Consider the following 13,205-nt stretch of genomic DNA (forward strand, 5'->3'; position numbering starts at 1 on the left):
GGGCATCGAATGGTGACATTTATGTTTGAGTGCTTTTTAAATAAAGTGATGACGATTTACAAAGGAATTTATTTAAAAAACAGCTTACAATCATAAAATACACAGAAATATATTTGCTTTTACAGTTGCCAGGCTACAGTATCATCTCTGCATCCTCTAAAGACGCCACGCTCATGTTCTCAGACAGCTCTTCCTCCTCTTCCTCCTCTTCCTCCTCCTCAGCTGCCCTCTTCATACCCCTCTGCTTGGAGAGGGCCTCGGCGTAGCGAATGTTGTACATGTTGAAGTCACAGCTGCACAGAAAAGACGCACGTTTCATATTTATTTCATTCAGTGAAGGTTGATTCTGTTAAAATATTTAGACTTACAGTTTGGACAGACTGTCAAAGTGTCTCTGGATGCTCTTCTGCAGCGCCTGCAGCGTCGGAAGGATGGTTCCCGACCTGAAGGAAATTCAACAGGTAAATATTACACCCAGAAGATTTTTTTTTTTAAAAAGCAACGAATCACAAAAGAGAAATAGAGATCTGCACCTGTTCTTCAGTTTCTGTCCGTGCAGCATGAGCAGACTCTGAGCCCAGGTCATGTAGAACTGCAGGTGACTCGACTTCTCCAAAGACGCAGCAACAAAGCCCAGCAGCTTCTCCACGTAAATGTCAGGAAGAGAGCCACAAATCACCGGGACTAGACCACAAACACAAACACGCACAAACACAAACCAGATCATTCAGGTGTTCTCAGTTCTGAAGGTATCAAACTCTCCGCCGGTCATTTAAAGTTCCCTCACTCTGCTCGTGCGGCACCGTTTCCAGCACTTCCTGCTTGAGGGCTTTTTCGTTGAGTCTGAACGCCAGGATGATGGCGGACAGCCACTCCTGGAGGCGGAGCTGCTTGCGTATGCTGGCCGGCGTCACGTCCAGGTCCAGGTCGTAGGGGTCAAAGACCAGAGACCCATCCAGGGAGTAGACCAGCAGCCCCTCGGTGGTGGTGGCGGCCCAGCTGCGACCTGAGATTTAAGAAGCTTTAATATTCCTCAGTTTCCCCCAAATAATAATAATAATGATAAACCCTTGTGAGTTGTAATTCTGTAACGCACCTGTAGGGGAGAACCTCAGCGAGGTGACTCTGATCTCTGGCTTGAAGTGTCGAGAGCTCATGTCACCTGTAAGAATAAGCAGATGGAAAAAAATGAAAAAACTGCAACGAAAGTCCAGAAAACAGTTAAAAGTCAACACATGAATGCTAAAGCCTGATGTAATAGCAACGTGCTGTGAGGGCCACACCTTTCCTGACTCCAGGGAGGCTGATGTTGACCCCGTCTCCGTCCCCGGCCCCCTCATCCACCAGAGCCAGGCTGCCAAACTCGGTCATCTTCCTCCTATCCAAAAACTCCTGAAGAAGAAGAAGAAGAAGAAAACAGCGTGAGGGCAGCTCCCACAATGACAACCTACTAAAAGAGTTTCTGACTGTGAGGCCGTACCTCCATGGCATCGAAGGACAGGTTGCAGGAGATCTCAAACTTCTTCATGAGAATCTGCTCCTTGACGTTGTAGATGCAGACAAACTTGGAGTGGCCTCCTGCCAGAATAGACTCCCCGTCCGCAGAGTAGCACAGCGACGTAAACGCCCTTTAAAAATAAAAAAAAAAAGTCCAAACACGTCACTTTAAACCTGATTATCTGTACCGGAGGGAGCAGACAGGCGGCCGTGATCCCGTGCACTCACTTGCCCTTGGCCGACTGCTTGGCTGTGATTTTATCGGTCTCTTTGCGGCCCGTCTCCAGGTCGTGGCGTCCGGCCACGGAGCGGGTTTGTGTGGCGGTGTGGGGGTCCCAGAAAGAGATCTCACCGTTCAGAGTGGCCACGGCTAATTCCTGGCCGTCAGGGCGGTACGTCACCGACAAGCCTGAGGACAAGAGACGCAGTGAGTGTGGACAGACTTTAAGTGTGATGATCTGAAGCAGTGATTTCTCAGTGAGGGATGAATATTCACCATCAGACGTGAGGCGAAGTGTTTCCTTAACCTGCCAGCTGTCCAACATGTCCCACAGCCGGACGGTGCGGTCCCAGGAGACGCTGGCCAGGATGGACTGAACCGGACTGAAACACAAGCAGCTGACTGGACCCTCGTGACCTGAAAGGACCTGGTCAGTCACAGGGAGGAAGAAGTTTTAGTGAATGAACCGGAAATCTTCTTCAGGTGAGACACGGCAGCAAAAAAAATTTTTCAACCACTGATCAACTTTCAGATTTTTTGCTATTTTGCTTCATTAACATGTTTTCTATCAAATTAGCACATATTTAAGTCTTCATTTGCATATTTAAATACAAATTCACAGAAAACCTGTCGTGCAAAAATTCCTTGTGTTTATGTAACTGGAGAAGTTTCATGGTGACATCGTTTAGTATCTGTAGTGTCTCACCTTAATATAATAATATAGATTGATGTGTGGTTATGTTCTCACCTCTAGGAGTCGGCCTGTCTGCATGGACCAGAGGAAGATCTCAAAGGAATCCTGTGCTCCTGCGGTCACTAACTCTCCGCTGACATCTACAGCGAGGGAGGAGAACTGCGCGGGCCGAGGAGACGTGAAGGTCCTGAAGTTTCGGTACCTGCAAAAACGCAAACATCATGACGATCGCTCGTCCTCTAAATCCGTGACCAATGTGTGTCTCTTCCAATTGCTGGAAGCTTCGCCGTGAGGTCACCTGTGCAGGTCGAAGGCTCGGACCGTCCCGTCTAGAGAAGCGCTGACGATGACAAAGCCGCTGGACGTGAAGGTGACGTTCGTGATGCTGCTGGTGTGTTCAGTGAAGGTGACGAAGCACAGGCCGCTGTTGGTGTTCCACACTTTAACCTAGAGAGAGAAAAACCAAAGTCCAGACCTCCGTACTATGGATTATTTTTAGCTTTAAAGTGACGGAACAAAAAAAAAAGACTGACTTTGCCGTCGTCCCCTCCCGTCACGACGTACTGTCCGTCTGGTGAGTAAGCCAGCGACGCCATGTTGTTGAAGTGTCCCTGCTGCTTGAAGACGTACGACTCGCTCTGCCACTCCCACACCAGCAGCTGACCCATCCCTGAAACAGTCACTGCTTTAATAAATCCCATCAAATGCAACGTTTTACTCATGATTCACGCACGATAGAAGCAGGAAACTCTTACGTGAGCAGCCGAAGCCGATCCAGTCTCCAGAGCTGTTTATAGCCACCGAGGAAATCCTCTGGTCTGAAATACTGCAGAGACAAACACTCACACATCGAACAACAGTAATATTACTTTATAAAAACGTTCAACGCAGAATAAATGAGTTCCCCCCACACCTCAACGAGTGAATGAGGTTAAACTCTGGAAGCTCGTGCAGGTGGAAAACCCCAGAGGCGAAGCCCGTGACCAGGATGTGAGTGGGCTTGTGGTACGCGGCTGCAGTCAAGTTGTTAAAATCTCCTTCTTTGTTGAAAAAGTGTCTGCAAGAGAAGAAGAAGAAGAAGAAAAAAGGTAGTTTTCAAGCTTTATCCAGGTTCTAATGTGAAGAAGCTTGTGAGGAAGTATCTGACGTTTCCTACTTGCTCCTCTGCTTGTATCGAACATTCTTGGTGTTCTTCATCTTCTTCTTCTCTTTTGGAGTTTCAACTTTCCCTCTGATCACTTCCCCCTCCTCTCCCTCCGCTTTCTCCCCCTCGTCGTCGTCCTCCTCCTCTTCCTCCCCCTTTCTCTGGGGCTTGGGTGTGTCCCGGCTCCTCAGGACGAGGCCGTCCAGCTCGGTGTCGCTCTCCCAGACACACAGCGTCCCGTCCTGGCTGACTGTGTACAGCTGCACGAACACACGGACAACTTTTTAATTCTCATCCAAAAAAAAAACAAAAGCTACGAGGAGAATAAGTGAACTTACATCTAGACTGTCCTTCTCAAAGAAGCAGCCCATGATGACGTCCTTGTGTCCTCCCAGGGAGTAGTAGATCAGGTTGGACCAGCGCTCGGCACCAAACACCCACGTTGACATGTCTTTGCTTCCCACCACAAAACACCTGAGAGGAAACCCCTCAGTCAGTGTTTCTGTCCACCGTCAGGATTCTCGTCCGCTCTCACACTCATACTCACTTGGAGTCGTCCGTCCAGTCGATGCAGGTGGTCTCATCGTACGGGCCGTAGTAGCTCTTGTCCAAAACGAAGGCGTTAAACTCCCTCTGCTTCCCGGGAGCGTGGTACATCAGCGCCACATTCTCCTTCGTAACAACGAACTTCCTGGGAGGGAAAAACACGGCAAACAGTTTAGTGCCACGGAAAAGACACAGAAGAGGAGACACAGTGAACCTCTTCTTATGATGCTGTTTAGTTACGGTCCAGCCCACTTCAGATCAAACGGGGCTGAATGAGGCCACAGAGCTAAAATGAGTTAAAGGTTATAACTAGATTTAATTTGCCCAAAGGAATTAACATGGGATTGTTTTCTTACGTTTTTTTTTTTCAGAAAGAAATTCTTCTTTTTCTGTGACATTATCTGCAGTTTTGATGAAGTTTTATAGTGGCTGGTGTTTTGATTTGCATCCATGTAAAGAGGCATTAATTATAACATCATCTTTACCTGCCGTCAGGTGAGAAGCGGATGCTGTTCACTGGCTTGTGAAAGTGAAAATGGTGAAGGACGGCTCGGGTGACGAGGCTAATCAACAGCGCCGCTCCATCTGTTTGACATTAACATGAACACCTGGATGAAATTCCTTTCTCTTTTTTTTTTTCTTTTTTTTTAATCAGATCACATGAAGTTCAGGTAAAGCTCTTCTTACCTTCATCCACCACGATGGCCAGGTTCCCATCAGGAGAGAGACCCACGCATGTTATATTCTTTGTGGTGGAGACAGGCAGCGTCTCAGATGTGTTGCTACAGCGCACACAAGGAAATAAAAGGTTTAATTTATCATAGCTACAAATAAAAAGGCTGTTTCAGACTCAACGTGAGTTTAAGATCCACTTTCTTACTTTTTCAGGTCGAACACAGAGACTCTGTTTCCAACAGGACTGATCACTGCGTTTCCATCTTTGGAAAAGTTCAAATTTCCCTGACGATAAACAGCTCCTAGTAAATTGGAAAACTACAAAATAAAATAAGACAAAGGTTTTATTTTATGGTTTTGAGTCGCATGCAAATTCTTGTGTTCGTCAACTAAACAATAAATGGCATACATATAATTGTTTCATATCATATAAGTTAGCCGATGCGATTGTGAACGCTAACATTTTGCAATAGTAAAGTCTTAAATATGACGTATGGTGTGTGCGGTTGTCAATTTACATTAACCTCTTAAGTGTAACAATTTTTGAATGGAGTTTGGTTTGACGTTCTCGCCGGTGTTTTCAAACCTAGCGAAAATACCGTTTAGCTAATAGCACCGTACTTACCCGATAAGAAAACTTCATTTTGATAAATATTCCTTAATCTACGTGCATTTATCTTCTTTTTAATCCTTTAAATATCCCAGTATAAGTTAAAATTTGAGGCTAATGCCGCACATGCCTGTTCTTCCTCCACATGTGTTTAAAGTGTTGTTGACACTTAACACTTCCTGTTTGAGTGTAGTTAGAGCGAGACCACTGCGCCCCCTGGCGGAGAGGAGGATGAGGCCTGTCAAAATAAAAGCATGTCGACCTTTATTCAAGACAAAAGTGACTCCTGTGACATAAACATTACAAAACAAGATGTTTTCACAATTTATATTATTAAAGGGTATTAAAATGGTTCATGTTTTGCACTAAATGATTCAATTAAATATTAATAACTGAAATTAATCAGGTTAAATAAGCAATAAAAGATCAAGTTGATGCATTTTATCCTTATGTGATGACAGTATGTTGAGAAATAATGTCTGCATTTGAGTTTTTTTTGTGTCTTCAACAAGATTCTAGTAGGTTATTCCCCAGTCCACCTACCTAGTTCACACAAACATAGATACCATTTGTACTATTGTTAATTCTTTACAGCTTTTTTAAATGAAGCTATTACTCACTGTGCCAATCACATTCATTTCTACTGCATGTTTTTATTGTATATATTGTATTTTACTGTAAATAGCTGCTATAGTTTTTTCTTTATGCTTCTTTAGTTTCTATTTTTATTGCTCCAAAGAGATGCCTAACTGTATTTTGTTGTTTTTCCCCCAGACAATGACAATAAAACTTTTTATTCTTAAATTAAAAAACAAACAAACAAACAAACAAAACAAAAAAAACACTTGACATCCGTGCTTGAGTTTGGTCACTTTATGGCTCTTCCGCACAGAAGTACATTTGTGATTCAAGTCAGACACAGTGAGAACAAAAAGTCAATGACACACTTGGAACTGAGCAAAGCCTCCTCCCCTCTTATTAATTCTTAACGCCCTCTGTGATTAATTCATCAGCTGGCAGCCAGAGCACACGTGTGGTGATGGGACGGTGCCAAAAGGTAAACTGAAAATGATATGTATCTTTTTCTGAAACAGTCGGCTGCTGCTGGAGTGATGATGGCGTGGGGCGCTGATGCTGTCGGTCCATTTTTTTAAAAAATTTATTTCTATTTTTACGACAGCTTGGCAAAAACATTTTCACCTCAGGGTTTTGTGCCAGACATCGAAGCAGGGCACGACATGCAGCCGGACATATTTCTGTCCCCCGGTAGCGCACTCCAAGCAGCCATAGACGGTCTCCCGCCGCTGGGACCCCATGCCACAGAGCGCACAGGGGCCCTTAGGGATGTTGTGTTTGAGGAGGTTGACCCGTGTGTGGGAGCTCTCCCTCAGGTAGGCCGTGGACACGTCCGTCATGCTGGCTGACTTCTCGTAATAGTCGGTCACCATGTCGTCCATGTAGGTGTCAGAGTGGGTGAGCTCCTCGAAGGTTCGGTCATCTGGGCATTGGATGAAACCAAAGTACAAGTAAGATACGTATAAAAGCTTGAGGGGGTGGTGGTTTGATTGAAACACTGTGCAGTGTACCGGCTCTGAAGGGGTTCCCATAGATGATCCCAGACAGGAACCGGCGCAGTCGACCCATTGAGAAGTGGCCGATGAAGCCACCCAGCTGCTCCCGGATCTGCTCCCGCTCAAATCCTCCTTGAGACTCGGGAGCTACACAGATATCTGAGAGACAGGGAGGAAAGACGTGAGGATCAATATAAAATCTACCGTCCTGAAAGAGATGGCCAGTATGGGGCTTGAACCCATGACCTTGGCGTTATTAGCACCACGCTCTGACCAGCTGAGCTAACCAGCCTCTTTCTGAAAGCATGAACGTCCACCGCAGACATCTGTCACTGACTTTTTACACAATTTAACAGATAGAGATCACTCTGATTGGTGGACTGGGTCAGTAAACTTGTGACTTTTTACCTATGTTGTCGTCTTTGAGGTGTGGTCGTGTGAAACTTATTAGCTGAGACACTAAGAACTAAAGGTGTCATCATGAAGACGGCTCCAAACAAGCATCCTGTGGCAAAGGATGAATAATGTCCAACCATGAAGGGACTCGAACCCTCAATCTTCTGATCCGAAGTCAGACGCCTTGTCCATTAGGCCACATGGTCACATGCTACCCAACACAGCATACAGATGGAAATCGACACGATTGATTGAAGAACTGATCTAAATGGTTTCTACTGTGCAACTTTTCGATCAAGATACAGACATTTAATGTCTTAAAGCAGGAGTCTTCAACGTTTCCAGGCCAAGGACCCCCATATTAAACCCGGCCTAGTGCTATTTATAAATATATACAATTATTATCATTTTGCATTTAATATTAAGCGTTTCAAATAATACACAGGTTCAAATATGCATTTTTGTTTTATATTATTTCAAACATGTGCAACAGTAGGGTGGCCATGCAACTGCTGTATACATACTGCACTGTTCACTGAATAGGCTCTCGGCCAATCACGGGGAGTCTTACAGTGGCTCAGCAGTGATAGGGGGCGGGGCTTACTGTGCAGAGAAGGCTTAGATTGACAGGTCTAGGGGGCTAAAGAAATTTAAATTTGTGGTGGAAAATTTAAAAAACATGTATAAAAATGTCCAATCAACCAAAGATTTTGCGACCTCCTGCAGTACCTTTGCAGACCTACGTCTTAAAGCAATGGTTGCACACATCTGATTCTCTTTAGTGTCAAACGAGATGGGATGCTCAACCACGAACCCCCTCTTTGTTTTCTCACCAAGGCGCCCGTCCAGTCGAACAAACAGCTCACAGGTGCTGAAAGCGATGGTGGTGTGAGCCGGGATGACGATGGCCTTGTCTCGACCTTTGGGGTTTCTGCCGTCATCGATCTGAAACTACAGAAGAATAGAAGAAACCTGAATAAACGTCCATGTCTGGTAAGACGTGTGAAAACGTTGAAGGTGTCTTTACCCTCATCGTCGTCCCTCTCATGCCGGCGTGGACGGTCAGAGAGCACTGGCGGGTGGTTCGGATACTCTCCACCACCACACAGAGGACGCTGCGTCCATTCTCCTTAGACTGGCGAACCAGGCAGTGGTCCAGGTCCACCTTCCTGGAAGAAAATGAGCGTCCACCTTAAACCTCTGCACACGTGCTTTTCAGTTCTTAGTATTTTTGACACGTGTGGCGGTGTAGAATAACCAGATCATTTATTCATCCTCAGAGGAAAAGCCTCGTCTCATATTCTCACAAAGAGGTCAGAGGTCAGACATGTTAAGAGCATCTCCAGCCATGTCTCTCTTTTCAAATGGATGAATTATTAATTAAAAATAGATTTTCTTAATTGGTTATTTATGTAACTTGATCCGATCAGTAACGATGGCGGTGGCGTGTATGTTGGGTTACCTGGAGTTTAGTTCTCGCAGTAAAGTCGGGACTTCCAGCTCGTGTTTGGTCACGATGCCAAAAGACGCTTTGACGGCCACGGAGTCCGACCCGCTGATGTTGAACCCCACGTCGTTGATGATGTGGTTTCCTAACCGGCCGCTGAGGGCCACGTCAGATTTGTCCTCGTAGTTGAGGAGCTGATAAGACGACACTCCTAGAACCAAAGAATAAATGTACAGGCTAGTGTGTAATACTACCAAATTATTATTATTATTATTTGTTGGTCGTTCCTCAGATAAATACCTGCTGTGATCTCTTTCTCCCCTACCAGGATGTCTTTGAGTGAGAAGGGAGTCGAGGCGTATTTGTGCTTCTTCCAGAAGTGTCTCTTCCTCTTCTTGGTGACCAGGCTGAGGGGCTGGTAGCGGTCGGCCTCGCTCAGGCTCGGGACGGGGATCAACCGCCCCGTGTCTCCAACCTGCTTCACAAAGTTTTTAGTGGCTGCAGCAAACATTATACGTCTATAAACGTAAAGCTCTCGCTCCGGTCTCGTCGGGGCTCCTCTCCGTGAGGCAGCTAATTCGGGAGTGTTCTTTCAGGCAAACTTCTCAATAATGCAGGTCGAGTGTAAGGGAATATGGGACAAGGTGTGTGTTAACCTGATAGGCCTGCAGCTTCCTGTCACCAAGGCAGCCAAAACTTTATGAACTTTTATGCTGTGTAAGGAACAGTTAGATGTTCTCTTACACACAAAACATGTGCCAGGAGGCTTTCTTCAGTCAGGCTGAAACGCTGGTCTGAACTTTCGTCTCGGGACGTCTCCATGGTTTACTTTGGATAATGTCCACCTTGGGCTGGTGGCCTCCACTCGTGCATGTTCTTGGGCTGATCTCTGCTGTGGTCGCTGCTGTCTAGTCCTTACGAGCCAGAAATAGCCCGCTTGTTTGAAGCTTTTCAGCTCTCTCTCGCCACAGCAGCTGAGGTCAGAGATATATTTTTTCCCCCCTTGTATATAACATTCCCCTTTAATTTTCACTTCTTTGCCAAAGCAGGTCATGCAGACGCTTTTAAATTTCAGTGCCACCTACCGTACATTTGGCTGAATCCCACCTGGAAACACCCAGTTATGGGCGAACCAGTGGAAAAACGAATGAGGGAGTTGTGTTTTTTTTTTGTGTGTAATATTATAATACTGGTAGATCAAACAAGATATTATTTATAGTATCGCAATATGGTGCACTAGAAGCTGCTTAATCCCTGCAAACATCACCTGATATCTGCTCATAGGCAGTGATGTTTGAATGAATAAATCCAAATCTTGCTCAAGTTGCGCAGAGGTGGTCAGGGTGGAGAGAGGGTCTACAAAGCTTAAGACCCGACGCTGAAGTTCACATCCTGGCCTCAGCTGTGGTTTAAGTTCTGACTTAAAAACCAGACGTATGTTTTCACTGGTGGTGATAACTTCATCTTGCCTTTCGGAAGAGGTTGAACTGACCAGGTCAGAGTCTCAGGAGGAAAAACTAACGGAGCTGCTTTATGACCTCTGGCTGAAAAACGACATGTTCTCAAACCGTCGGTTCATCACGGTTCAAGAAGCTGCGAATGTTGAGCTCTCATCTGACAGAGGAACCGTCCTCCCAGCTGCTTCGGCCCTTGTCCCCAGTGACTCCTTAATGAGAAACCAGCCTGTTCTTCAAGCACCTGAAACACTTCCTGACTTAAGAAAAAGGAAACAAGTGAAATGCAAATCGTCAGATTCGAGCTGAAATCACTCTCCAAACGAGTCTATTCTGTGTGAGAATCAAAAGAAGGCAACAGATGTGCGTGACGGTGTTTTCTTGTCTGGGGCATCACCTTGGGGACTCACGGCTTTGCTCGACAAACCAACTTGGCCGAGTTTCGCCCTGGAAAACGCATCAGATGGATGTAACATGCACATTGTAAACCGCTCAGGTCTGGACTGCACAGATGTGGGCCAGCAAGTCAGATTTCAGGTAGACGGTCTGAAACAGGAAGGATGAAAAAAGACGGCTGAGACAGGCGAGGACTCAAAAACTAAAAATACAAGACATATACATTTAAAACATCTTCTCTCATGATGTCTTTTAAATGGACAAATTTCTTGCAGCCTCTAATTAGCTGCATGATTCAAGGCCACTGCCTCAGCCTGAGGAGGAGGCTGGCTTTGAAATGAGGCAGAAAAGAAGAAGTGATGAGAGAGGAGACGAGGGAGGGAGGGAGGGAGTGAGGGAGTAGGAGGGAGCTGTTGGGGGGGGATTTGAAGACGGAGCTTGTTTCAGTTTGCAGTCATCGCTCATCCAGGAGCCTGTTGCACTCAGGGATATTTGGACTTTTTTCGGGCTGGATGCTGTAGTTCGGGGTCGGACTCTCTCTGACTTCCTCGTGAGTTTGTGAGGAACGCTGCATGTCTGGCATCCAGACATGGGCCCCTCTCTGCGCTCTGGGATTACTCTCTGCCTGGTCATCACCTTGGCTCAGGTGATCGCTGTGACCTGCCAAGAAGACGCCAAGAAAGGTGAGCGACATCCGCCCAAATGTGACTACTCCCTGTGTCACCTGATCGTCAAGTAATTGTGGGGCGACATATGCTTCCTCAAGTTCTGAGGGCATGCTTATATATATATATATATATATATATATATATATATATATATATATATATGTATATATATATATATATATAAATTCAACATGTGTTTTTTCAGAAATTTAAATTTGTTCAATACATTCTCTTAACAACAGTGTTTATTTTTTCTGATTCATGATTGAGAAACCATTGCCTGTGAAAACATCTCCATGTCTATTTTTGTCAAACTGACATTTGTTTTCTCCATTAAATCAGGTTTATTTTTTTTCACATTCCAGGATGTTGTCATGTAAAAAATAAACTCTCACTGGCTTTGTGGTTGAGGGACGAAAGGTTAACATTTTTTTTTTCCAGGCAACATTTCCCTGTTTGTTAAGTCGTTAAAAGCCACTCGGTGATATTTACGTTGTCAGAAGACATCTGACTGAAACTGCAAACTTTTCAGGAATTAATTACAAATCTGCCGTGTTGACGCTGACGTCAGATACTGAGGCTAAAGTGACATAGAAATCCAGAATTCATGGTTCATGAAGCGCCCCAGTGGATGTGATCCTGCAACAGGTCAAAAATACTTTCCCCCCCTGCAGGCTGCAGTGCACACTAAAGAGAGTGCAGGGCTGGCTGGGCTATTTCAGTGCGAGGTCGAGGCTGAATGAGGGGGTTCTGAGTGCCACGGCTATAATGATGTGGCCTCGTGGATGGGATGGACAAAAGCAGGCCACTAATTTTGGTCAGACTTTGGGCCAGAGGCAGACAAGACACACCCAGAGGGAGACGATGCTGGACATGAAATATGCTTCTCTCCCGTTTTATCCAACTCAACCTCCTAAGAAGCCTTCGCTCTGCAAAGGGAAAGAAAAACAATTCATGACAATTTCCACCTGAGTTGATGCAGAAGCTATTTTTAATTCTGAATCTCTCATATTTATGTGTGATAACACTGTGCAGATGCTGGGGGACAAAACAGATGTGTCAGATTTGCCAACACATAAAGACAAAAAGGTATAAAGCTAAGAATAGCAAGGTAGAAAATGGATCCTAAAAATATTTAGAGAAGTTATAACTTCCAGAAATTAAATATATAGCTTAAAATACACGGGGTCTTGTGATTAATATAACTGCTAATATGACAGCTATCTAGCTTAGCTCGGTTTATAGAGAAATCAGATAAACAGCTAGCTTGGCTCTTTACAAGCTCACTTAGTCTTTGCACATCTTCTTATATATATATCTATACATCTTCTAATCCCTCTGACCTCCTAAATCGGGTCTAGGTGCCCGATAAATTCAAATTGAATCTGCCAATCCAGGCTGTTTCCGGACTGCGTTGCTAAGCTAAGCTAACACGCAGCTGGCTACAGCTTCATGTATGCAGATGAATAAGTGGTTTCAATTTTCTCATCTAATGTTCAACAAGAACATTTGTGTTCATGCTAAGCTAAATTAAACTAAGCTACGCTAAGCTAAGCCAAGCTAAACTGGCTGCTAGCCATGGCTTTATATTTAGCTAAGGATTTTTAGCAGCAAATGAGAAAATATCTAAAAAATAAAGGTTTGTGAAGTTGAACATAGAATATCTAAGTTGATTCTTTTCTCTTTTTTTCCATCATCACTCCTCATGCATCGCTTGTGCAAAGAAAAAACGTTGTGTAACTTTTTTAATGAAACCAAAAGATGGTACGCAGCAGCCTGCAAGGGTGAAGCAGGTTCCCTGGCAGGAGGTTTCTTCTCCGGGTGTGGCACCCCAGCGCTCTCCCAAATAAAGTCAAACCACAAGTTCTACCCAAGCTCAACATATAA

The 13,205-nt window shown here is 44.9% G+C and overlaps 2 protein-coding genes and 2 non-coding genes across 4 annotated transcripts; all 4 read right to left on the reverse strand.

Moving 5' to 3' along the window:
- Positions 1 to 49: 49 nt before the first annotated feature.
- On the reverse strand, positions 50 to 5,552 carry pwp2h (PWP2 small subunit processome component). The gene is made up of 21 exons (XM_047576818.1): positions 5,402 to 5,552; positions 4,982 to 5,094; positions 4,789 to 4,883; positions 4,587 to 4,686; positions 4,103 to 4,246; positions 3,894 to 4,029; positions 3,568 to 3,815; positions 3,325 to 3,468; positions 3,167 to 3,237; positions 2,945 to 3,081; positions 2,710 to 2,858; positions 2,466 to 2,613; positions 1,994 to 2,144; positions 1,726 to 1,906; positions 1,481 to 1,628; positions 1,284 to 1,392; positions 1,097 to 1,162; positions 788 to 1,006; positions 534 to 684; positions 369 to 443; positions 50 to 293 (listed from the first exon to the last, which is right to left on the reverse strand). Exons 1-21 carry the CDS (start codon positions 5,417 to 5,419, stop codon positions 134 to 136), a joined length of 2,763 nt encoding a protein of 920 aa, XP_047432774.1. The 5' UTR covers positions 5,420 to 5,552; the 3' UTR covers positions 50 to 133.
- A 761-nt stretch (positions 5,553 to 6,313) lies between these two features.
- pjvk (pejvakin) lies at positions 6,314 to 9,495 on the reverse strand. The gene is made up of 6 exons (XM_047576909.1): positions 9,101 to 9,495; positions 8,816 to 9,011; positions 8,381 to 8,522; positions 8,187 to 8,304; positions 6,973 to 7,116; positions 6,314 to 6,884 (listed from the first exon to the last, which is right to left on the reverse strand). The coding sequence occupies exons 1-6, from the start codon at positions 9,309 to 9,311 to the stop codon at positions 6,583 to 6,585; spliced, it is 1,113 nt and encodes a 370-aa protein (XP_047432865.1). The 5' UTR covers positions 9,312 to 9,495; the 3' UTR covers positions 6,314 to 6,582.
- trnai-aau lies at positions 7,176 to 7,249 on the reverse strand. The gene has a single exon. It is a non-coding gene; the product is annotated as a tRNA-Ile (tRNA).
- On the reverse strand, positions 7,487 to 7,559 carry trnar-ucg. Its single transcript has one exon. It is a non-coding gene; the product is annotated as a tRNA-Arg (tRNA).
- Positions 9,496 to 13,205: the final 3,710 nt, after the last annotated feature.

This window comes from Mugil cephalus, chromosome 23 (assembly GCF_022458985.1).
Source record: "Mugil cephalus isolate CIBA_MC_2020 chromosome 23, CIBA_Mcephalus_1.1, whole genome shotgun sequence".
Taxonomy (NCBI): Eukaryota; Metazoa; Chordata; class Actinopteri; order Mugiliformes; family Mugilidae; genus Mugil; species Mugil cephalus.

What these genes read in the sequence shown, in the direction of transcription:
- pwp2h (XM_047576818.1), bottom strand. An exon ending in TCTGTGTTCGACCTGAAAAA is followed by an intron (nt 4,884 to 4,981) that starts GTAAGAAAGTGG and finishes TGTGCGCTGTAG; the next exon opens with CAACACATCTGAGACGCTGC. An exon ending in CGATACAAGCAGAGGAGCAA is followed by an intron (nt 3,469 to 3,567) that starts GTAGGAAACGTC and finishes CTTCTCTTGCAG; the next exon opens with ACACTTTTTCAACAAAGAAG.
- pjvk (XM_047576909.1), bottom strand. Translation starts at nt 9,311, where the DNA reads ATGTTTGCTGCAGCCACTAAAAACTTTGTGAAGCAGGTTGGAGACACG. An exon ending in TGAGAGGGACGACGATGAGG is followed by an intron (nt 8,305 to 8,380) that starts GTAAAGACACCT and finishes ATTCTTCTGTAG; the next exon opens with TTTCAGATCGATGACGGCAG. An exon ending in TCGACTGGACGGGCGCCTTG is followed by an intron (nt 7,117 to 8,186) that starts GTGAGAAAACAA and finishes CCTGTCTCTCAG; the next exon opens with ATATCTGTGTAGCTCCCGAG.